We start from the raw sequence: 26,193 nt of genomic DNA, 5'->3' as shown, positions 1-26,193 counted from the left end.
TACACACCCACTTCTCCCTGCCTCTGGTTCCTTTCCACTGCACGGTAGCCACGGTCAAATCCCTTCCACAGCACATTGTTTCCCTTTATCATAGCTGCAGCCTGGGGAGTATAAATCCAACCAACCCTCTCCAAAAGCCACGGGGCCAGCGGGGGCAAAGCAGCATCAGCAGATGCTGGGGCCAGCTGGCAAATGCTTGCCCATCACAGAGGAGCCATGGGGTCAGCTCTGGCTTGCAAGGGCCACCAGGGAAGAAGAGATGAACATCTGTGGATCTTACTGTTCATCGCAAGAACTCAGGCAGCTGGGATGTGAGTCACGTGTTATGTCAAGAGAGTCAGCACTCCAAAAGCAACATGTAGAACTTGATCTAAAGGACACTGGGCTTGTGGGATAATGTTTATTGGCGTGCTCACTTCTTCCACAAGGGAGCGGAAGGACCCTCTGCAAGGTGCGACCTTTGTCTACTGGACAGGCTCCAGTGTCCCATACTAATGCGAAGTGTAAGAAGTGGTGAATACAAGGAGAAGAAAAGGACTCACCCATAAAGGGCAGCAAGGCAAGGTGTGAGGAGTAGCAAAACCTAGGAGCCCCATGATTCCACATAAACCATTTCCCTGTCTGGAACCTTTCTTCTCTTGGGACCCACAGGCTACCAAAGGTGGCTGCTTGAGAATTAAACGATACCCCATGTATTGGGTATGGTTGGTATACACTCCTGTAATACCAGATTCTTGGGAGGCTGAGGTCGGAGGATCATAAGTCCAAGGCCAGACTCAGCAAGACCCATCATTTCAACACAAACATTTAAAAAGGGCTGAGAGGATGTGGCTGTAGCTCACCATCGAGCATTGGGTAAGCTTGGGTTCTGTCACTAGCACTTATTATTTTTTTTTAAGCAACAGGTGCTTTGCATTAATTCAACTATTATTGGAGGGTTTTTATTAGTTGTATTTCTCCTTTGCTGTCCCTTCATAGTCACCTTGTTTGGAAGAAGTCCCTCTTACCACACTGGTCTCCTTGATGACTTTGCTGGTGGGGGTGTAGGGGAGGCAAACATAGAATGCGAATCCTCAGCCAGCTAGTAGGGGAAGTGTTAGCGTCAAGGGCAGAGGGGCATGGAGACAGCACAGCACCTACCTGCTTGCAGCTACTTTGAGTGGTGGGAATACAAGGGGGACCCACATTCCCAAGAGGCACATGTGGTCAGTCATTGCTCGGGCTCGGGTGGCGCGCTACCACGTGCCTACACTCGACTTCCACATGCATCTGTCTGTTTGCCTGAGCTCCCGTCATGCCAACACGAATCCCCCACACATTTGCGGTTTGCATCCCTTCATATTTATTACACTCTGTCTCCCACTGAACATCCAGGGAAGAAAAAAAAAACATTGCAATGTCAACAAAACTCATTTGTTTTCACGAACAGCATTCTTAATGAGGAAGCACCGACACATGGCAAAAATCCCTGAAAGTCTGTGAGATGGAACTCAGAGGAAAAGAAAGACCTCTTTCTATTTGTGCAGGAGGCTACATTGGTGCTGATTGAATTTGCCACCGGACTGACTTATGAGCTCAAGAGGGACATACATTTGCTGGATCAGAGCAAAAAAATCTTTCTAATATCAAAGTCGAACAAACCTGAGTGGAAGGTTACAATTTCCCTGGAGAAAGTTTCTAGTCTTTTGATCCAGAATCTGTGGACTTATCTGAATTTGAGAAGCTGCTTTATCCTTCTGGGAAGTCTTTCCCAGACTGGAATTATTACAATCAACAAGATATTCTGTCAACTAGGGAACCAGTACTCATCACTTGGGATTAAGGCAGACCAAACACACCATACTATTCAACAGCAAAATCTATTCCAAGTAAGCTGAGTAGCTCATGCTGATAATTCTAGCTACTGGAGAGGCTGACATAGTCAGAAGAGGGTTCTAGATCAGTTTTTTTTTTTTTAAAAGGTTGCAAGACCTCATCTTAACTAGTAAAAGTTGGACATAGTGGTACATGCTTGTCATTCTGTGGAAAGCATCAAGAGAAGGATCTTGGTCAAGGCTGGCTTGGACACAGATGCCCCTATTTGTTGAAAGAAATTGCAAAGTAATGGAAATGTAACTGAACAGTGACAGTGTGCCCAGCTTCCAGAATACCTGAAGATATAGTTGGTTCCTGAAGTTGCTATCTGACCAACCAGATTCAAGCCAGTTGAGCACTTCAATGAGGAAGTCAGTTCAAATTCCTTCCTTGCAGTGTCTTTTTGACATGCAAAGGGTGCACTTCCATTGTAAGCTGGGCGAGGAATATATACTTCTCTCCAGGCACACTGCCCAGTCATCAGAGGAAAGATAATGGAAAGGCTAAGACATTGGGATATGAAGTCAAATAATGTGACCACGTCAGCCTGAGTTTTCAGATTTGCATAATGAATAGGAGCACTGATGAGCACCAGTGGTTCATGCCTATGCTAGCTACTCAGGAAGCTGAGATCTGAGGATCTAGGTTCAAAGCCAGCCTGGGCAGGAAACTCAGTGAGACCCATATCTCCAATTAGGAATTCCCCCACTTAAAAAAAAAAAAAAGTCCAAAGTGGGAGCTATGGCTCAAGTGGTCTAGCCTTGAGCAAAAAAAAAAACAAAACAAAACACAGAGCCAGTATTCAGGCCCTGAGTTCAAACCCCAGGACTGGCATTCACCCACATACACACACATACATACATACATACACATATACACATACACCCCACACAAATAGCACTAAATCCTGAGATATAACCTCCTGAACACATGTCTGCGATGGAGAAAATTCAATAAAAGGGCCATGGTTATCCAGGCCTAAAGATAAACAAAGCTATTTCTAGGAAGACAATTTGTTCATCACAGAGAAAGATGTATTCAATGTCCCTCAGAATTCCAGAAGGAGCTGGGCACAGGTTACTCACAGATGAAATCCTTGTTACACAGGAGGCTGACATCCGAGGATTGCATTCAAATACAAGAGAGTCTTATCTCCAATTAACCAGCAAAAAGCCGGAAGTGAAGATGTAGTTACAGTGGTAGAGTGCCAAGCCTTGAGTAAAAGTGCTAAGCAGATGTATGAGGCCTTTACTTCATACCCCAGTACTGGCGCGAACACACACACACACACACACACACACACACACACACACACACACACACACACACACACACACACACACACACACACACACACACACACACACACACACACACACACACGATTTTTTTTGTAATACCAATAATCTTAAGACTACACAATTGCTTTGCTCTTTGTAACTAAATTCTTTCTGAGCCCAGAGACTCAACAAGTGGCGTACCTGAGCACACTGGTTGTATATGGGACTCATAGTCCGACATTGATCTCAAATTATGCAAAGCCAAAATACCTTCCCAAAATGTGTCTTCTTCTCTGAGTGGAAGCAGCTGTGCTGCTTCAAGTCTTTTCAGGAACATTAAAGCATATAAACAGCTTGTCTTGGTAAAGCTGGGGAGTCGCAGCTAAAGGAATTTGCTTTCTGACACTTTCATTCAAAAGGTGTGTGTTGCTCCTGTCTTGACAAGTAAGGCCGAAACAGCCCACTTCAAAAGCTACTGAATTGATTTCTTCTCCCTCATCTTCAAGAGCTCTGAACCTGGCAGTTAGGGGTTGCAATATTTATAAGGCACCCATCAGAGCTCCATTTAGGAAAGGAGACGAGCGGAAGCTGTTAGCCGATTTTATTTTTATCAGCTGCCCTACCACTCTGGCTTTTGTCTATAACCACTTTGCATGCATTCCTTCCTAGCTTCATTTCAGCTTCTGCATCATTACAGATTCGAGCTTCTCTCTTTCTCTGCAAAACAGAACTCTGCAGGTCCCCCTCAAAATGGTAACATAGCATCCTATCTTGTAAGCTAGATAAATCTGCAGGTAAATTTCATCCTCTAGATCCAAATTGTGACCTGTTTCTAATAGTTGCTTGATTGACACTGAGATCTCTGACCTAACAGGTGTCTTGAGGTCTGTACCTGTATTATTTTTACTTTGGGTCAAATCTGAAATAACAATGATTTGTTGCTTAAAGGTGTCTTTTTAAAGGAAATAGGTGCTGAATGCAATGATCCCAGTGGGCCTGAATATTCAAGAGCACTTGTGGCAATGTTTCCCAAACTCCCATGTATACCCCCCCCCACACACACCCTGTTACCTTATCTTTTGTTGTTGCAGCTCTGTGACCACCTGTGGCCAGGAGGGAGCGAAAGGAAGTTTTCACCTGCCTACTCATTTTCTCTCTGCTTGTTGCATATCTTTCCCAGAAAGACGAGCCACAGTGGTGGAGGACTGCCCTGACCCTGTCAGATGTCACATGGTTGAGAACCTAAACTTCGATCTGTCGGGCAACTGGTCTGGGGCAGCTGCTCCGGAAGCTTATTCCATGAACAAGGCTGGCCACTGGGTGTTCACGTTGTTTGACTTGGGGTTGGGTCTTGTCTTGAACCTGGTTATTCAGGGACAGCCCCCTCAGGAATTAATTGCCTTTAGTCCCATTAGGAACACCATTCAAGCCAATTCCATTAATTTTATAGTACTCTTGCCTTTTTTTTTTTTTGTATTTAAGCCTGAAGTAGTTCTGCTCAGTTGGTTAACCTACATTTACACTATATTTAGCCCTAAACAGATGTCTTTTAGCTATTTCTAGGATACTCTGCACAACTGAGCTTCAAAAGAAGGAACTCTACAAGGAAATTCCAAAAGTTCCTTACGAATACTGTGTTATGCCACAGGCAGATAGGAAATTGTATACACCTATACAACGTGACTATGAATCTAAGGAGTGGCATTTACCTAAACCTGGTCATATAATTTTGTGTGTAAGTTCAAGGGCTTGAACTCAGGGCCTGGGCACTATCCCTGAGTGTTTTCTGTGCAAGGCTGGCTGGCACTCTATCACTTCAGTCACACTTCACTTTTGGCTTTTTCTATTTAATTGGAGGTAAGAGTCTCATGGACTCTTGCTCTGGCTGGTTCTGAACCGTAATCTTCAGATCTCAGCCTCCCGAGTAGCTGGGATTACTGGGATGAGCCACCAGTGCAAGACTTTGTGTATCTCATGTTATAAAACCATTCCTTTCAGGTACATACCCAGAAATAAAGTCAGAGTGAATGTAACTCAACAACCATTTTCATTTTTACCATCCAACTGTCACTGAGACAAGTATTTCCTACAATTTACACTGAAGTGAAGGTTCCCAAGAGATCTGGGGCACACTTCTTAACCTGTAGATCAGGAAACTGAGGCTGGGGGAGGATTCCTACCCCTATCCCTAACCTAAAGCAGTGCTTCTGTACTTGGCACTTCATTGGGACTTCATATAATACCCCTTTGCAGATAACTATTTTTCTAATTGCCCAGTCCTATGCAATTTCAATACCACTAATACATTGCCTATCTGTGGCTACATTCGATGTGTATTTGTATGCAAAGACTCCTGGTAAGAATGCTTGTGTTCTGAGCTGGGCACTGGCAGCTCACACCTATCACCCGAGCGGATCACAACCTAGGCAGGAAAGTCCATGAGACTCTTCTCTCCAATTAACCACCGGAAAAATCAGAAGTGGGTCTGTGGCTCAAAATGGCAGAGCATCAGCCTTGAGCATAAGAGCTCACAGACAGCACTTAGGTCCCACGACCGACCAACAAACCAACCAACAAAAATGTTTGTGTTTCTAGCCACAGGGGTGGTGGGTCTGCTAGAGGCTGGCTCCTAATCCAGGCTGTGACCCCTGCTTCTACTTAACTGCTGACAGCATCTCCTTTCTTGGACCTTGCCCTCCTGTATCACCAGCTCCTTCAATGACTTGCATTCATCCTCAGGGCAAGGCACACACCCTTTCAGGTAGCACCCAATGCCTTCCTGATCTGGCTCTTGCTGTGCTACATTCCCTTCCCACACACTGTTCCAAGTTAAACGCATATGCCTGCAGCAGGCATATTTACTCTCTCCAGACTCATCCTCAAGCCCTCCTCTCCTGACTCACAGCTGCCTGGATATGAGATCTTACAGAGCGCTGACCTCAACTTCCCTCCCAGGCTATACTGAAGCCCAACTTGGGACTTATCCATCTCCATCCACTCTGCATACTCTATTATATATGTGCTTGCCCATTCTTCCGATGGATGGTGAGGGCAAGAGACTGCATCCTTGAATCATCTCATCCACTAATGCAAGGCAGGAACAGTAGGAAGCTGTAAATGGTCCATGCCACATGACAGTATAAACTTCATCATGCCATATATAACAGAACATGAAGCTGAAGCATCTAGACTCATAGCCTTTCTGAGCCTGGATGGTACTTAGAGGAAAATGTACACCCCCCACCCCCACATCCAGCTTTTAGTTTATGGTTTTTATGGCATGGGCACTGACTCAACTTCTAGGCTCCACAGTTACCACAGACCAGATCTGACCAGCACATTCCATCCCTCTGGATACCAGAAGACTCTGAGGATGGACAACTGACCTATGTCAATCATAACGTACACGACCTTGGGTCTTCATGAGAACTCTTTGAGAAGAAAAAAAAATCCCTGCTACTGGGCAGTAGAGACAAAAGATTAACATGGGCCATAAGTTAACTACATGGAAAGAGTTAGCAGGCTGCCTAAGAGAGATCACACGGAGAGATTCCAGTGGGGGAAACACAGGCAGACCACACCAACCAAGCCCTCATATCCTTGTTCCATTCTCTGGTCCAACCAGGCATTATGCTCCTAAAACTTGCAGTTCCGGGATCAACACAATTTTCTTCCTCTTGTGTTAAAGCAGCTTGAAAGGAGATTTTTTTTTTTTTTTAGCACAATATAACAGGGCTCTGACCCTCCCAGTACCTACGCCTGATCTGCACAATAGGAATGTAACAAATACTAATTCCCTTTCTCCTTTCTCATCAAAGGGAAGGTCCAGGCACGAGGCCTACCATACATACTGGTAAGAACCAGGTGAAATTGTGCCACCCAAATGCTTGCTACAATGCCTGGCTCCCGAGATAGACCCACCCACTGAACACCAACAAGTCCTATAGCATCATGTGCCATGAGACATGGGTGGAGGGATGGTTCAGGAATCCTGGGTTTGCTTCTCTACTTCATGAATCCACTAAGTGACAGTGTCAACAACTCCCAGTGAATGCAATCAGAACCCAGAATACGAGCTAGGAAGGGTCCGTTCTCGATGGTGATGGTTGTGCTGCCACGAGGAACTGGGCCCATCTGTGGGTGTCAGCAAGGCCTGCATCAAAGGCACGATCAGGAAGGAGGGTTTGATCTGCCTCATGCTCTACTTATGTCAAGTCCGTTTGCCAATCACCCACTCTTACTGTGTCTCAAAAGGCAAGAGAACACTGCTGTTCTAGCTTCAAACCCTCACTGCCAAAGGACACACACGTCTCCGCTGTACTTGCCAATTCTCTCTGGGAGCTCTCTAGTGCTTCCTTCTTTCACGTTAATAAAAAGGAAAAAAAAAGTTGGACAGAAAAAAGGGCCCTTGTCCCCTCTAGGCTGTTCTCCTGCTTAGCCAACTCATCCATCCTAAAACTAATTCAATTTTATTTGCTTTGCTCCGTAAGGATTTTCTTTTTAGCCCTCATCTCTGTGCTATTGGCATTGAGAATTCGGTTAAAAAAACAACTCAAATCTACTGAGTGAAACCAAGTTTTAGAATATACACATACACTATTATAAATTATGTTAGGCATAGGGTGATTAACACACTTTCCATTTGGTCTTTTTCTGAAACAATAAACAGTTGTCATTTCCTCAAGGTAAAAAGAAGGCCACACATCTTGAGTGATTGGTAGGGTTTAAAAAGCTGTCTTTACTAGGGGCACAACTCTCTTCTACAATACGTGGGCAGTAAACACTTCGTTTTTAGCTGTGTGACCTCTGTGTCTGCTCGACTATGTGGTCCTTCTAGGGTTCTGTGGTGTCTTTTCACAGATGGGCAAATGACAGTGGTGAGCCTGAGAAACAGTCCTGAGGTTTTTGTCAGAACTACTTGGTTATGATGTTTCTTCTGTGGTTGTTTTCACTCGGAGACAGGCTATGTAGCCCAGGCTGGCCTTGAATTTGAGATCCTCTCACCTCAGCCTCTTCAGTGCTGGGATTATAGTTATGAGTCACCATATCTGGTTTTAGAAAGTGTGTCTTGATGCTGGGATGGCTAAATAGTGTCTGTAGTCTGGCAAAAGAATGTGGGACAAAGACTTAGAGACTAAAAAGATCCCAGTCACAAGTAGAGCCAAGAGTCCCTGTTAATTTCCCACAATCATTTTAACTTGCATTAGAAATCTCTAGCTCAGTATTTGCCTGGAAAAGGGAAGGCAGGGAGGTAGTTCATCCCCTCCTGGTCAGCAGCAGTGACAGCCCTATCGTTACAATCAGAAGCCTGAGGGAAGCCTGAGATGGTGCCTTTTGTTGGCCCAGGTTCTAGTCCCTAGACCCCAGGACACACAGGAAGGAGACCTGCCTGTACGTTCTGTGAATCTCACCTTTAAAATCCATCTCCAGGCAACTGATGCCTGCCCCCTGCCTTAGGACCAACCCTGCCATCACCGGCTCTCCCGTTGCTTTGCTGCAGCCGTTTCCTTTGCCGGCCTCTCACCTGCCCTGCTTCAATCTCTGCACAGCAACCAGGTCATCAAGTCCCATCATGTCACTCTTCTGTACCAAACCCAGTGGGTGTCATAGCCACAGGTAACGTGCCATCGAAGGCCCTCAAGGCTGACCATAGCCTGACCCTCTTCTACTCTGCCCCTCTCGACTCATGCTCCTGCCACTTACATCACGGCAACATGCCAGCCCGCCCCTCACCCAGGTGCCTTTGATCTTCCCTCTGCCTGGAGGAGCATGGGGTTAGGCTGAGATGGAGCCCATCTGATTCCCTCATGGAGGCCTGTTCATCTGTCATTGCCCCGCTTAGATTTTTCCATCGCCAGTCTGAACATGAAACTGTTATGTTCCTATTCTTCCCAGATTTTCTTTTCTCGATGACACACAACATCGTCTCAGGACTTACATCATAATTGTTTATTGGCCCGGATCCTCCACTAACTGGAGGCTCGATGAGAACTGGAATTGTTGTGTTGCTCACCTTTGTATTACAGGTGCCTATCCATGTGGCAGCTTCTCAACCTTAATTGAAGGAATGCAAAGTAGGGAGGGAAGGAGGGAGGGAGGGATCAAAGGACAACACCTGTTTCTCCCTGGTGACGCTTGTTAGACATTGGTCTGGGAGGGGCAAGCAGCCAGGCCTGTCAAGTGGCCAGCCTGGCTTTCTCAGGTGAACTGGCTGAGAGGGTCTAGCTAAGAAAACACAGAATATCGACAGAGACTCAGGCAGCGGGAATGGCCCTGGTGGGACACAGTGGGCACATCGGGACAATCATCACAGAAGGGAGGCTTACCACTTGCCACTTTTATATCACCAGTATTAACTATGACATTATACACGAACTGGATCCTTACTATCCCATTTAATCTTCAGCAAAAGGCTATAAAAACAGCATGAAGGTGAAGAGGACTTACTCAGTGGCTACAGCCAAGTGGTATGTGGTCTCAGAGAACCAGGAAATGCTCTGGAACTTAGCAACTCACTTGGCAGGCTCACAAACTAAAATTGGAAATGGGATGTGAATCCAGCAAACAGCCAAGCTGGGAATCTTCAACTTAGATCTCCCCCTGCTTTTCAGGCAAAACCTCTTTGGTACTTAAATCCTGGAAGCTTGCACCTCAAAGGTAAATGTTTTGGCCTGTGTCATCTTCCAGAGATAAGATCTTGTCACTAGCCAGCTCTTAGCTGGCTCAGTTTCCATGGGTGAGCAACACCTGGCCAATGTCCCCCCCCCCACGCTCATCCCCGCCCCCCCCCACACACTGTGGGAGCTCCTCCATCACTCACCTCCAGTACACTAGCACAGCAATGAGAAGGACGAGGCACACGAAGGTCAAGGCTGATACCACAATCAGAGGGATGATCCACTCCATCCTCCCTGGAGAGGGCCGGCTTATCATTCCAGAGGTGTTCTTCTCTGCTGCCAAGAGAAACCATCGCAGTTAGACCACCAAGGCAGGCCAGGGAGCGCGCCTGGGGGAGCCCCAGCATGATGTGGCGCTCCACCCCATTCTGTGTGGTTTCCAGTGAACTCAGCTGCTCACCCTGGGCTGTCCTGGAGGAGTAGGGGTGAGGGGTGGAGCAGGAAGGGAAGGCTGCAGTCCTTTTATGTCCTGCTCTGTCCAAAGCCGAATACAGCCTCCTCTGCGGGTGGCAATTTCTACCGGCCAGTAGGATGGATGTGCTGATGAAGTTTGTAAGTAAGATGTTTGTAAGAAGAGCTAGGCAGGAGGAAGATGACCCACCTGACTCCACAGACACTCCCAACCCATCCAACTCTGGATGCACTGAGACAATGCGACTCAGTGCTCGGAGAGGGAGAATGTCCACAGGAAGTGCCCTGGGTTTCTGGAGAGGTCTAAGGAAAGCCAGTCTGGACCAAGTGGCCATGGGTTCTTGCTGTCTTCCCACCCATTGTCCTCCCACAGTGACTCCACCCTGCTCTGTTGGACAGGGCCAGGGTGGGACAGCCATTCAAGGGTGGAGCTCCAGCTGGGCCAGCCGGCCGTGGGTGTGGGACCAGGGCAATGATACTCTCACCCTGGTGTCTGCACCCATCCCTTCTGCTCACAGGCTTCCCCTGCCTGGCTCCGTGAAAGTTCTAGCTCCCAGGAGCCCAGAACCTACCCTTGATCCTTCCAAAAGCTCCCACACCAGCGAAGACAGGAAGCCACACTCACTCAGCTCTAAGTAGCCAGCCGCACGCTTGCCGTTAAACAAGGCAAGTCGGCCAATGGGTTCAGGATTTTCTCCTTAACCAAGACGTCTTACCCAGGCATCTGTTTTTCTCCACTGCTCCAGCCCCCCACGAGCCTCAGCACGAGAGCCTAGTCTCTCTTGAATTGTGGGCCAGGCACCGGAAAATGGCCAGGTGGCTCTAATGGAGCTCAGATGCCAGGCTAGGCGTCTGGAGAACAGCACAGGTGTACGGAGGTGAGGGGGAGCGGAGACAGGAGGTGAGAACGCAGAGGGATGGCTTGAACCATCGGAAGCTGGCTGCAGCTGGTTTGTGCTGGGCAAGGATTCTACCCGCTCTGTGAAAATGAGGCCAGCACACTGCCGGCCCAGTGCCCCTCTGCAGGATGGACTTAAATGCAGGGCTAATCAGGCTGCGTTTCCCAGGGAGGGAAGGTGGGCTGAGCAGAAAGACATAATTAGCCTTGAGAGATATTTAAAGGGGCAAGGCTCCGGAGCTGCGAGGAGGTGTGTTCTGGTGGGTTTTACTGTGTTTCCTCTTAGGGACTTTCCACCCAACACCTTTGTTTAGGCACAGGCCGCTGGGACAGGTGGGGCCTTATTATCTTCAACTTACAGGTAAACACACAGAGCCACGCAGGGTAAACACACTGATTCAAAACCACTACAGATCATCTTACTGTAGCCTTCCTGGCTGTGCCAGCTCATTTCTCTGGGCCCCATTTTACCTTGCATGAATATACCAGCTGGTCCTACTGTGTGCCAGACACAGGGCTACAGGATGGGGAGGGAGCCACACCTCAGACAGAAGCAATTCTCTGCACGAGGGGGAGGAGTCATTTAAAGGAGAAGAAGCAGCCCCCCCCTCCCCCAAGGGGCAATCAGCATGCAAATACAGGTTACTGGGAATCACTGGGAAGCACTCAGGGAAGATCTGAAGGATGGAGAGTCAGCCAGGTGAAAATATGACCACAAGAGATACATGACCAAGAGGGAAAATTAGAATCCAGATCAGCTAGAGCCTGGGAGGCTGAATTAGGGGGGAAGTGGTTTCAGATCTAAGCTATGGTAATAGTAGCTGAAACAAGAGGGAGACAGATATCAGACATAGAGTGTTTTGACTGTGAAGTCCTTGTGAGGAACCAGAGTTGCAAATGAGAATGAATTTATGACGCCCCATCAGGGGTCAGCTCAGCCAGGCAATTATCTGGTGGATGTGGGGGTGGGGGGCATCTTAAAGACCTGCAGGTACTGTTAATGAAAAGAAAACAATGTCAGGAGGCTTGATAGACAGGTCACGTGTCCAATTAACTCAGTATTTACCCTGGGAAGGCCTCAGGTGCTAGGGGACTCCCCCAGTGTCTTATTTCTCTGCCACTCCTTACAGAAAAGGATTCTTGCCTGTGGGATTGTGGCAGGCAGGATGCAAATCCTTCTCTTCTGTCCTAAACCCTCGCAAAGGTTTCTCGGTCCCAATAATGCCTTCCGCGTGCATTTCTAACCCGTTATTGGAAGTATCAGCTGCACGGTACTTCTCCCATCTGAAATCCTGTAAGACTACTGCAGACTTTCCAGGCCTTCTTGGGGGCAGAGAAATGATCTTGTTGTGAGGGAAATTAGCACTGTATTTATTCCTGAAATTACATGGACAGCTCTGGAAGAGCCCTCCCTCCTCCTCTGCAAGGTTGAGTTGTTCCAAGTTCTCCCAGGGGGAGATCCAGGATCCAGACAAGATTGTAGCTATTAGCATGGGCGTGTCAGTGTTGCTGGGGGACAGAAAGGAGGTCTGGGCAGGGTGAGGGTCTCAAATTCACAAGGTAACCAGGTTCAGAGCTGGGCTAGACTCCGGATGCACCATTCAGAGTCATTTCATCATACCATGTGGGGCTCTGGGGTCCTATTTTGGGGAGGGGGAATGTCTGGAGATCTCAAGTTGCAGCCAGCACCTTACAACATGAAGAAATGGAGAGAATCGCTGCCCACCACAGCTGGATTCCTAGCCTGGTAGACAGTCGCATTTGCTGAGGCCTTTTCCATGAAGAATAGACATATGAGTAGCTACTGAATTGCACATGGGGCATGAGGATGTCGACTTCATTTTCAAGTTCACATCATGCCTCTGTCATCATGGTACTTAGGGTCCTAGAACTGGATTCTATCTCCAGGTGACCTGAAATCTCGTCACTATCCTGAGGAGCCCCTCTTGGCCTACGGTCCTGAGTCCCTGCACAGCCAAGTCCTAGCATCCTTGAGTGGCATCCTCTCCCATTATCTTCTTTTTTTTTTTTTGTCGGTCATGGGGCTTGAACTCTGGGCTTGGGCGCTGTCCCTCAGCTCTTCAGCTCAAGGCGAGCGCTCTACCACTTGAGCTACAGCGCCACTTCCGGTTTTCTAGTGGTTTATTGGAGATAGGAGTCTCACAGTCTTTCCTGCCCGGGCTGGCTTTGAACCGCGATTCTCAGATCTCAGCCTCCTGAGTAGCTAGGATTACAGGCGTGAGCCACCGGCGCCCGGCTCTCCCATTATCTTCTAACCACACCTATCTGCCCCCTCTTTGCCTTTGCCCTGCTGTTCTCACTACCAGAAATGCCCTTCTCCTCTGGCCCCTGGGAGCTCTTCTAGGACCCTGCTCCTGATTCTGGAGCTATCTTCTCTGAGGTCTCCTTATGGCCTCAGTTTGTGTTATCTCTGGAGGGTGGAGTAGTTAAGATCACAGGTTCAAATCTCATCTCTGCTGCTTCCTGTGTGACCTTTAACCAGTCACTTAGAAACCAATCTGGTTTACAATGGGATGAAAAAAAAGGCTACTTTATAGGAGGGTTAGGCACATTCACTGAGAAATTATGTGTAGGATGCTTAGAAGTGAGTAAATACAGTCATCGTCATTATGTTGTGCTGCTTGCTGCTTCTTGTGGACAGGACACTCAAGTACAAACTGTTCCTAACTACAGCAGGGTGGATTTCCATCTGGCCTTCAGCAGAACAGGAAGAAAGCTCTGCTTCTTACTAGCTGTACAAGTCTGGGTAAGGGAACCAACCTTCTCTGTGCCTCAGTTTCCTCCTCTGTCAACGCAGATAATGTTGTGGACTGTTATTGTGATGGTGGTGGTGTGAGGATTAAATTAGTACATGTCCAACACTCGGAGAGTGTTGCTGGCACTCGGCAGGACCTGGCTAACGTTAGCTGTTGTGACTGTCAACGCCGCCATCTGCAGAAGCATAATCCTCGTCACCATCACCACCATCCGGACTCTCTTCCCCACCAACATCGCAGCACGGCACACCAGGCAGATGGTGCCGGGACGGGTGTCCGCTGATTCTGACTCCTCCTCCCTGTCGTACCTGAATGCATGAGTCACAGCCACGCGGCACCTCGGATGCAGGGCGTGGGCACAGGGGCTGCTGACTGTGGCACTCCCGCAAAGAAGCTGCAGCCTTACAGTCTTTCCTGAGACAAGACCCCCATTCCTGCCATCCTTCTGCAAGACACCTGTCCTGCTGCTATATCTGTGGAGCAAGCTGCCAGGAACTACTAAGGACACCCAGAACCCTGCACTGTCCGCACCTCTACATCTCAAGGAACCTTCCCCAGGCCAAGACACCCAGAGACCAGGGAATGCTAGAGAAGCCCCATGATTTCTGGAATCCATCCGAGGACCCCCAGTGGATACCTGATGCTACAGACAGTACCAAACCTTCTAGATTGCTTTCTCCTATGCATTGCACTGCTTATGAGAAAGCTTCATGCAGAAAGTAGGAGTGGTATGAGAATAACCATAACTAATAGTGAAAGACAGCACATGTTAATAGCACGTTAGGGTGAGAGCTATGTGAATGTGGTCTCTCTCAACATATCTTACTGCTCCTTAACAAACCCAATCTATGATTTTCCTTTTATTAAGTCTTTTCACATAAAGGAAGCACTTCAGGGCTTCTTTTAGGCATACTCTGCTGTGGGGCCATTATGAAGTAAACTGAGGGTAATTTAAGACAATGGGGACCAGGTACCAGGGACAGCCAATCTGATAACGAAGATAGCTATTAGTAGCTAAGAAAGAGTGCCATGCATACTATGTGAAAACAGAGTTGAGTAGGATGAAGCAAAACTCTGTCAAGTTTCTTCAGGCTACTCAGAATGGTGCACAATTTACAACTGTTTGCTTCTAGAATTTTCCATGTACTATTGTTATTATGCAGTAACTTGCATATGGGTAACGTACACTGTGGCAGGCAAAATGAGGGTTAAAAACCTTCTGCATCAACGAAGGCAGTGTAATTCTGATGTCTTGAACATCAGAATCAGGCAGACCTGGGTACAAGCTCCGACTTGTCTCTTGTTGTGGCTTTTGAGCAAATGAATGCTCATCACTGAGCCACGCGTCTGTCCTCTATCAAAAGGAGATAGATGTTAATATCCCCCTCTCCAGGGAGCCATGAGGATTAAATGAGATAATCTATGCAAAGAGGTTGTAAATGATAGCAATTTACAGGGCCAAATGCAAATAGAATCAGTAGGGCCTCTCATTCAAAGCTTATTGAGAGTTTCAAGCTGGGTGTTGGTGGCTCACACCAGTAATCCTAGCTACAAAGGAGGCTGAGATCTGAGGATCTGAGCTTTAAGACAATCTGTGAGACTTTTACTTCCAATTAAATAGCAAGAAGCCAGACTTGGAGGTGTGGTTCAAGATGGCGAAACCCCAGATGTGTGCAAAAAAAGCCATGTGAGAGCTCAAGGCCTTGAGTTCAAGCTCCAGGACAAAACACAACGCACACACACACACAACCCACACAAATTAAACAAAATTATTAAGAGTTTCTAGAAGGGGTGTGATTGCAGGGGGTGGGGGGAGGGGGGACAGTGGGCGGGTAGAATGCTGACAAAGCTGCTCCTGAGAGTCAGGCACCAGGCAGGTTCTGTGGATGCAGGCTCAGAGAGCATGCCTTCTGCAGAAAACGGCTTCCAAGTGAATCCGGGAGCATGAGACTGGAGACGAGGCTCTCCAGATGAATGCAGAAGAAATCTAGGAGACCCTTAGCTATCTGCTCCCAGAATTCATCTCAGCTCTGCATCCAGTACAATCAGAATAAAGTGCCTCCATTCTGCTTTTTAAAAAAATAAAAAAAAAAAGAAAAGAAAAACAGTTTTCAGTGGCATATGTCATCACTGAATTAATGCTGTTTGCCTTTTACTGGCTTGGCTCTTATCCCAGTAGAAGCAAATAAAAACGGAGTACAATGTACTATAAATGTTACAGGCAGCCATACATGGACAGACCCAACTCAAATGCTTCCTTCCCCACCCAACCCCCAAATCAGGGCTCAGCTCCAGCTCCCGGACAAGAACCTTTATGCTTTTAGGACTAAAACTAGCTTGGATCTGTAAGGACACTGCGGGGAGTGGACAAAGCATGGTCCTAGCTTTCACAGCGAGATAGAGAGAAGCACCATCATCTGTATGTTCAAACGAACAGGCTGCCCCTCTCTGGGGCAATGCCACATGGGTTCTGAGTAACATCCTCATTAAAAACATACTTGCTGCCAGGCAGAAGTGTATCATGCCTGTAATCCTTGCTGCTCAGGAGGCTGAGATCTGAGGATCATGGTTCAAAGCCTGTGTGGGTTCAATTACCCATCAAAAAGCTAGAAGTGGAGTTGTGGCTGAAGTAGTAGAATGCTATCCTTGAGAAAAACAAAAAAGCTAAGGGATAGCGTGTAAGCCCTGAGTTCAAGCACTGAGTTCAAGCACCGGTGCTGGTAGTACACACATACACAAACACACATACACAGGCATACACACATGCACATGCACACACACACACACACGCACACACACACAAACTACCCATGTTAAAAAAAATGAGGGTGGCTGCATTTTTTCCAATTGTAATTTTAAGAAACACAGGAAATGTACCATCCTACCTATTTCTATAGTTTCATAATGCTAAGTATATTTATCCTGTTGTGCAATCAAACAGCAGAACTTTTTCATCTTATAAAATTAAAACTCAGTCACCATCAAACATAGCTTTTTATTGTCCTCCTTATTGCTTCTGACAACCACTCTTCTACTTCCTGTTTTCTGAGTTATGACTAACCTAGGTTCTTACAAGTGGAATCACAAGGCTTTCGTCTTCTTGTCACTGGTTTATTTCACTTAGGATAATGTCCTCAAGGTTCATCCACAACGTACCACATTTGTTTTTCAGACTGGATAATAATGTGCAATGTGGTGACTCACGTTAGTCATTCCGGCTACTAGGGAAGCAGAAATGGGGAGGATTATGGTTGGAGTCCAGCGCAGGCAAAAAATTCAAAAGATCCCCACCTCAATCAATTAAAAAAAAAAAAAAGGCTGAGCACAGTGGTAGATGCTTGTCATTACAGCTATGTGAGAAATATCAGGAGGACTTCAGTCCAGGATGGCTTAGGAAAAAAGTGAGATCCCCATGTGAATAAGAACTAAAGACAAAAGAGCTAGGGATGTGGCTGCATGCTTAGCAAGCACCAGGCCCTGAGTTCAAACTGCAACATGTATGTATGTGAGCGCACATGCGCGCGCGCGCGCACACACACACACACACACACACACACATACACACACACACACACACACACACACACACACACTAGGTGATATTCCAGTTTGTTTATCTACTCATCCATGGATGAACAAGAGTTCCCTCTATCCCTTGATGTGTGTGATTAATGCAGCTGTAAACACAGTGTGAAAATATCCCTTCAAAACCTCTTTTGGATGTATTACTCCGCAGTAGAATGGCTAGATCCTAGGGGCATTGCATTTTCAAGTTTTTTTAGGGACAGTTGCACTGTGTCTTGTGGGAACTATGCACTTTGATGGTTTCACTAAGCAACACACAAAAAAGGGGTCCCATTTTTTTTCACTTATTATTATTATTAATTTATTTTTGGCCTGAAACTCAAGGCCTGGCTGCTGTCCCTGAGCTTTTTTGCTCAAGGCTAGTGCTCTACCACTTTGAGCCACAGAACCACTTCCTGTTTTCTGGTGGTTAATTGGAGATAAGAGTCTCACAGGGACTTTTCTGACCAAGCTGGCTTTGAAACATGATCCTCACATCTCAGCCTCCCGGAGTTAGGATTACAAGCATGAGCCACCAGCACCCGGCTCATTTCTTCACATTTTTATTACTTTTTTACATGTTTAACATAGAGGCATTCTGCCAGGTGGAAAGTGACTGGACAACTTTTTCTTTTTTTAAATAGGGCTACAAGATATTCCTTTTTTTTTTTTTCTTCCTGGAGCCCTGAGGGTATCTGAGCCACTGTGGCAACGGGACAATGTGTTGGTTCCAGATACACACATTCTACTGTGACAGGACAGCCCTGGTGCTGTGTTGTGTGAGCCCACATGAGTCAAATGAGAGCACTGTTTGCCTCTCTTGGTAATAGTGAACAAGGCTCTTCCCCAGTGCTCAGGCCTGCTTCATCAGACTGAGAGAATGATGCTCTGCCATAGTTATTAAACGCTGGGAAATCTATGGTGTAATTTAGCAATTCCTAATTCAATTCCCAATCTCATAAATATAACCAGTCCTATCTTAGAACACTGCCCCCTCCCCATAACCACTTTCTTGTAACATCATGCGATTCTCAGATTAGTTGGGGACAAATGCCATTCATTACCTTATGTCAAAGAAACCAGTCCCTACAACCTAAATTCCTGACTGCAGTCTCCTTAGTAGGGTTCTAGGATGAACAATGTCATAGTTCTAAGGCTGGGGGCGCTGGGAGAAGGGAAACATTGACAGATACTTCCCAGGATCCAGATACTTTGAAGAAGGATATCCAACCACATTTAGTGGCTGGGTAAGCGCTTTTATCCAAAGTGGGTACTGGGGAAATGGGCAGCCCAGAGTTCTGAAATCAGGCCAGAAATCAGGAACAACCTGTCCCTGTGTGACAAGCACAATGTTTCCAGAAGCTTCCCAACTTTGCCTCATGGGAAGGGCCAAAATTGCTGTTGATAAGAGAACCCCTGTGTAAGTGGAAAACTGGTAGGGTTTTAGAAGCACACATTAAAACATTCACTTAAAGTCAGGCGCCACTGGCTCATGCTTGTAATCCTAGCTACTCAGGAGGCTGAGAACTGAGGATGGAGGTTCAAAGCCAGCCTGGGCAACAAAGTCCATGAGACTCTTATCTCCAGTTAACCACCAAAAAGCCAGTTGTGGCTCAAGTACCAGGGAGGTAGCCTTGAGTTTAAAAGCACGGGGATAGAGCCCAGGCCCTGAGCTCGATCCCTAGGAATAATACAACAGAAGTTCACTTAATAATTAATATTTCATCTGCAACCATCTGGGTTACTCATTGTAGGATTAGTACCATAGCATAAAGGGAGTTCAAGGTTGGGGATGCGCCCTTCCCAGGTACCATGGAGTCAAGAGATCATCCTGGGCCCTGCTTTCCTCCTCACTGGATGGCAACCATATCATCATGGCCCTCAAGGGGGTGCTGTAGGGCAAGGGGCTTACACTTCTCTGTCTGCATGGAACACATGTGAACCAAGAATGTCATCATTATTTCAACAGTTAAATCTTTTAAAGTTGGGTTCCATAGAGCTTGAGGATTCCAAAGAGGTGCCTTTGGCTTTCCACCAGAGGAGTAGGGGTGGCTCTGTTCTAGCTCAAAGCAGACAAACAACCCTAGTCAGACAAACAACCCTAGTCAGTCCACTTGTAGCTTGAGGGCCACCCGACGGCAGGCTATGGTGAGATCTGGCTGTAGGCTGTCAGCTGCTAGGGACTGACCTGGGCCGGCCCAGGGCTGAGCCTGCAGTGAGTGAGCGAGTGAAGGTTCACACCCTGGAATTCTGCGCAAGTTTCCATTTGAAAAAAAAAAAAAAAAAGTTTCCCTTACTTAAGAAAACAAAACCAGACAATGCCAGAACTCGAGGCTGTGTTTGTAGACTGTGCACTCTGAAATGTTTTGGCCAGGGACATACCCTCCTTCTTCCCCTACCCCCCAAGAACATATTACTGTAGCACCTGGCTTAGCATCTGCCTTCTCCTTCAGCTGAGGCTCTGGAGGAAGGACCACATGCCAGGTTGCCATATAGCTCACATCCAGCTGATGGCTGGGTGCTGAAGAGATGCTCAAAGAGGCTTGGGCCGGAGGAAGTGTCCGGTCCCAGGACAGGCTCCCAGGCAGTGGTCAATGTAGGAATCACCACTCCCAGAGAGGCTGAACACTGCCAGGCTCTCCCTGCTCCTCTCGAGAAAGGACACATGCTCTCCAGCTTTCTCTAGTCCTCACTACCACCCCCTAGTGTTCAATGCCTGGTCCTTTTCCTTCACCAACATGAACTATGTGATTTCTGTGTGTGAGCTTGCCACGTCTCTGATGGGAAAGTTCTCTTCTTCTCTCCCAGGAGATATTAAAATCACTCCTTAAAACACTGCTATCAAATAGCAAGGGAAGAGCAAGCTCAGGACAGAGAAGGTGGTAAGACAAGCCTCTTAGAGATACTGCTCAAAACTTAACATGCTTTGTCACTTTAAACATTACCATTATTCAGCTGGTGCCGGTGGCTCACACCTGTCATCCTAGCTACTCAGGAGGCTGAGATCTGAGGATCTTGATTCAAAGCCAGCTGGGGCAGGAAAGTCCATGAGACTCTTATCTCCAAAAAACCACTAGAAAACTGGAAGTGGCGCTGTGGCTCAAGCGGTAGAGCGCTCGCCTTGAGGGGAAGAGCACAGGGACAGCGCTCAGGCCCAGAGTTAAGCCCCATGACCACCCCCACCCCCCAAAAATGATCGCTTTTTAAAAATTTTTCTTCAGATAATTCTTTTTCACTGAACTTGAAAAAAAAATACATGTGGAACACATACAAGCAAATATTGATCCAAAGACTTTTGAGTGATAGACCTTGTGAAACAAATCAGACCTGCCTTTGTAAGCAAAGTTCCCTGCTTCACCTGTCTATCCTCTGGGTTAGGTGTGATCCGTGGTTGCTTTGTAAGGCTGAAGGGAGCAGGTGTGAATGAGAACTGTGGTGGCCACAGCTGAAAATATGTGCAATGAAGCTTTGAGGGGGAGGGAATCCCATAATCTCTTTCAAATGAAGACTTCCTCTGCTGGGAGCTGGTGGCTCACGCCTGTGATCCTAGCTACTCAGGAGGCTGAGAGCTGAGGATCATGGTTTGAAGCCAGCCTGGGAAGAAAAGTCCATGAGATTCTATCTCTAAATGACCACCAAAAAGCCAGAAGTGGAGCTGTAGCTCAAGTGGTAGGACACCAACCTTGAGTGGAAAAACCAAGTGAGAGCAAGTGGCCTTGAGATCAAGCCCCATTACCAACACACACACACACACACACACACACACACACACACACACACACACACACACACACACACACACCAGAATAAATAAGCAAAAAAAAAAATGCACATTGCCTGCAATTCCAAGGAAGCTCTTCTGTGGCTTTGGGAAAATGTAGACTCGGCCATTTGGCTAAAGGTGGCAGAGAAGCTACTCAGGAGGCTGAGATCTGAAGATCACAGTTCAAAACAAGCCCAGGCTAAAAGTTCCGAGAGACTCCTATCTCCATGTAATCACTCAAAGAGTCTGGAAGTTGAGTTGTGCGTGACTCATGTGATAGAGCGCTAGCCTTGAACAAAAGAAACTTAAGAGAAAGACCTTGAGTTCAAGCCCCAAGGCTGGAGAGGCTTGGATTGATGGGGGTCCCACGGGCGATCATTAATGCAGCCATCAGGAGACTCAAGTTAGCCTGCTCTCTAACATCCTTGGATGAATGCTAGAAAGACCTTTTTTGGGGGGAGGGGGAGGTCTCCTCAGATGTGCCACTGTGAACTCTGTGTCACCTGAGTTTTGCTTCCACCAGCCCTTCTTGTCACAAGAAGGGTAACTCCATTCATCTACATCACTTCCTGCACTAAGGGACTATGGCCGCTCCACTCCACAGTGATGGAGGGACTGAGCTGAGCAAACTGATCTGATTCCAAAAGCTACTTCTGGAAGGCTGTGGGTGTGCTCTGATGTCCAAAGGAGGCTTTTCTTTTTTCTTTTTTTTTTCTTTTTTTTTTGTCGGTCATCGGCCTTGAACCCTGGGCCTGGGCACTGTCCCTCAGCTCTTTAGCTCAAGACTAGCGCTCTACCACTTGAGCCACGGAGCCACTTCCAATTTTCTGGTGGTTAATTGGAGATAAGGGTCTCACGGACTTTCCTGCCGGGCTGGCTTTGAACCCAGATCCTCAGATCTCAGCCTCCTGAGTAGCTAGGATTACAGGCATGAGCCACTGGTGCCTGGCTTAAAGGAGTTTTTCTTCTCCCCTTTTCCCAGAATCCAGAATCTATCTGACTCCACTGGCAGAAACCCATTTCTACAACCTGCCAGCGTCTGGAATCCGGTCCCTCTTCAAGCCTTTTAAACACTGGGCCCTGTTCTCTTTCTACCCGGATTTTCAGAGTCTGGGCAAATAAGATTTGGCACATGGTGAGAATACAGCTCTGGCCACAGTTCCTGGTGCAGAGGAAGAACCACACAAACTTGAACATCAAGTCTAAGTCCATCATTTCTCTTTGGAGACCATCACACACAATGGTCCACACACATAATGACTACATGGGTACTGTCTCCAAACAGGCCTTCCTGCCTCCATTCCTGTCTCTCCTGTATAATCTGCACACAGAGGCCACTAACCTCCCCCTGAGCTGAATTCTGACATTGGTTTTTCATCTCAAGAAGAATCAACCTCATCCAAGCTGGGCATTGGTGGCTCACACGTGTAATCCTCAAGAGGCTGAAATCTGAGGATTGTGGTTTGAAGCCAACCTGGGCAGACAACTCCAAGAGATTGGTATCCCCAGCTGCCCTGAGTTCATGCCTAGTACTGCCACAACACAAAACCTTATGCTTCTCTGAGTGTCACTCACTTGACCACATTCTTTCCTCCCCGGCCCCTCTCTTCAAGGCCTCCTTATGCCTTCAAATACATTCCTGCCCCTGTCATCTTTAGATCTGCAGCTCCTGCAGCCTGCTATGTTCTTCCATTGGTCTCACACTACACTGTCCCCTCCCTGACTCTCGCAACTAACTTAGTCATGCATTTGTTTCTGGAATCTTCTCAAGCTCCTCCACTTCCATACCAGGAGAACGGAAGTCTGTCTTCATCTATGTCCTCTTCCCAGTATCCAGTCCTGTGCTGACTTGTGCCAGTCTAGTGTCTGCTTCTGAGTCCTGAGATTGCTTCACATGTTAAGAAATTCACCTTTTCCACAGCAATCCCTGGAGACAGAATGTTCTATTCCGACTGGGATATTTTGGGGGGATTCCATATTCCTTTCACCCAGTTTCACAGAAGGCTCCTGGGCATCTTTCCCCAAAACTGTAACAAACTGAGCAATAGCCACAGGAGACCCTCCTTCGAGAAATTAGTTCATACCAGCTTTACGACGCAAAGTCAATTCAACACATGAAAATTTATTCTAAGTTGTATCTTAACATACGAGATCTCAGCTTTAGATGAATTTTAATGTTTACAAGTGCAAAAGCAAATAAATATTTACCAGCTGCCTTTTTTTTAAAAAAGAAAAAAAAAAAAAGAAAAAAATCTTCCACAACAGCTTAGATGCAAAAAAAAAAAAAAATTGTTGCTAAACATCTTGTAGTCTGGCAAAATGAAGAATTCCTTATTAAGAAAACCCTTGACAACAATAACAACCCCACAGTACTTCAGAGCTTCCCAGTAGAGGAGATCAGGGCAGCTCATTAAGGTCAGAGTGTGCTACTGGTATGGGGTAAGGAAGATTTCAGAAAGTGAGACCATACCAGCCCCGCCCTGCTTTTGTCAATTAGCCAATGGAAGGTCTGGGAAACAGGGCCACATTCCTTAGGGCTATACCTGTTCTCTCCCGACAGGAGCCATTCATTCCTCCAGAATGGCTCTCTTGAATGAAGTCCTGGCCTCCCCATTATTGTCTTGGACATCATCTTCTCATTCCCCGTATCATCGTTTCATAATTAAAGAAAACTTTTTAGAGTGAAGGCGGCTCAATGTGGTAGGGCACATCTGTAATCCCCACAACTCAAGAGGTGGAGATTGGGAGCACAGGGTTCAAGTCTCACTAGGGAAAAAAGTTATGGAGACCAGTCTCAACCAACAAGTTTGTGCATGGTGGTCCATGTCTGTTGTCACAACGATCCTGGGGGTGGAGTTAGGAGGAGTGTGGTCCGAGGCCAGCCCTAGGGCAAAATAGATCTTCTTCTAAAACTAGCTGAGGTGAAAAGGGCTGGAGGCCCAGTTCAGGTGGTAGGTAGGTGCCTAGTAAGGATGGGGCTCTGAAATCAAACCAGTGCTTCCAACCAACAGAATCCCCCCCCCCCCCCCCCCGCCAAATCCCAAATGCTTATGTTAGCTTTCTAGTTTACCAGATAACTGGTATTAAAGTAGCTTGCTCTCCAATGCCCCTGGTAGGCCCTTGGGACAGCTGTGGCCAGTCATCTGTGTCTTCCCCTTTGCCGAAAGAGGCAGTACCAGGCAGCCAGCCCAAGGCCTAGAACAAAAACCAAGCCACTGGGTGGACACTGATGGCTCACTCCTATAATCCTTGCTACTCAGGAGGCTGAGATCTGAGGATCATAATTTGAAGCCAGCCAGGAAAGAAAAGTCCCTCAGACTAGTTATCTCCAAGGAAGCAGCAAAGAGCTAGAAGTGGAGCTATGGCTCAAGTGGCAGAGAGCCAGCCTTGAGCAAAAATACTAAAGGACAGCCCCAGGATCAGCATGCACAAAACAACCACCAATCCACGCTAAACCAGGTGTGTGCAATAAATGACAAAAGCATCTTCAGGAGTAAACCACTCAGGACTGATGCCCTCCGGACTCATTTTTATTATTGCTAGGTGAAGACTTTGGAATTATTCTGATCTTAGGGCAAGAGATTAGCCAGTAGGTCGCTAAGATAACATCGGGAGACGTGTGGTCTGTCGGTTCTTGTTAGGATAAAAATCTGGAGACACTGCAGTGTAGACAGACACATCCACCAGCCCTGGTTACATCCAGGATATACAATCCAAGAATGATCGACCCACCTGCCCCCAACAGAGGCCTGACAAGGTACCCCTCACATAGCAAGCCAGGACTCACCTGGATTGACAGTGATAAACTTGCTATCCTCAGAGAATCTGTCCCCTCGGGACGCGGGTCTTCTAGATGGCAGGTTGGGGTCACTCCTGGGGTCACTCCCTGTAGACTCTTCCTCTGTGGCTGTGGGAGGCACGTGGGTGGAAGGGACCTCATCCGAGTCCAGGCCTGGGGTGCTGTTCCTCGCTTCTCCGGGCTGCAGGGTGGGGGTGGCTGGGTGCTCCCGCCTGCGCCCCGGTATAGTCTGATGACCGTCCTCCTGGGCAGTCCTGTTGGGGGCGGAGGGGGCCGGGGTGGGCGCTGTCTGGTTGGGCTGCCCGGCAGCGTGGCTCACCCTGCCGCTCTTCTCCTTCTTCTCGGAGTCCTTCTCCCCCTCCTCCTCGTGCTCCCGCTCCCCGTCCTCACTCTCGCTCTTCTCGTCCTTCTCTCCTTCCTCTGTGCCCTCGCTGTCCTTGGCGGGGGCTGAATCTCCATCGGGACCCGATGAGGCCAAGGCCTCGGTGGTGGCCAGGACCGGCCTCCCCGCCTGCTTGGTGGCCGCAGGGGCCGTGGGGAGACGCGTAGGCCACACGGTACTGGGGAAGGAGGAGATGCCGCCCCCACCGAACCCCAGGCCGGCCAGGAGGGTGCTGGTGACCACCGAGGCCACGGTGGCTTGGCTGCCGCTGGAGGAGGGGCCCATGCCTGTTGCCATGGAAACGAAGGAGAAGGGGATGCCCGAGGATGTCCAAGTAGATGACCCGGAGCTGATGGGGGCCATGTCGGCCGAAGAGGCAGGAGACGCCGTGGGCTGTAAGGTAAGCAGAGGGAGGAGAAGAGGCAGAAGGAGACAGCACACAGTGGTGATCAGTAATTTCCTAAGATGTCCTGCTCTGGAAAACCTCAAACTTTTCCTCCTCCATCCTGTGAGGGTGCTGAACGGAGGCTGGGAAGCTGACCATGGCTGGTCCACGATGAGCAACTCTCCTGCTAATGGTTCTTTTGGAATTCCTCTAGATGTGTACTAAGAATTGTACCAGGGCCTCCAACACTAGCCTTTCATGGATACTGCTTGGAATGATCCAAGTGGCAAAAAGTAAGTAGCATTACATTTGGCTCAAAGTACTAAATCAGCAACATCAGCTAGCCTACTATTCTTGGGGGGTAATGATGAGAAGCCAGGGACCCCAACTTTTATGGCAACCA

At 47.6% G+C, this 26,193-nt stretch overlaps 1 protein-coding gene across 3 annotated transcripts in view; it reads right to left on the bottom strand.

Annotated features, from left to right (window-relative positions):
- Ptprg (protein tyrosine phosphatase receptor type G) overlaps positions 1-26,193 on the bottom strand; it is a 693,584-nt gene that overhangs the window by 68,104 nt on the left and 599,287 nt on the right. For 2 of the 3 annotated variants that reach the window (XM_070018858.1, XM_070018857.1), the window contains exons 12-13: positions 25,012-25,798; positions 9,955-10,087 (exon numbers count right to left, since the gene is read on the bottom strand). In XM_070018858.1, coding sequence (XP_069874959.1) covers positions 9,955-10,087; positions 25,012-25,798 — 920 coding nt within the window. The remainder of the gene's footprint in view (positions 1-9,954; positions 10,088-25,011; positions 25,799-26,193) is intronic. The other variant, XM_070018856.1, reaches the window with a different exon arrangement.

The sequence above is a fragment of the Dipodomys merriami genome, unplaced genomic scaffold, assembly GCF_024711535.1.
Source record: "Dipodomys merriami isolate MVZ:Mamm:240054 unplaced genomic scaffold, mDipMer1.0.p SCAF_13, whole genome shotgun sequence".
Taxonomy (NCBI): Eukaryota; Metazoa; Chordata; class Mammalia; order Rodentia; family Heteromyidae; genus Dipodomys; species Dipodomys merriami.
This window is presented reverse-complemented; position numbering and strand designations above follow the sequence as displayed.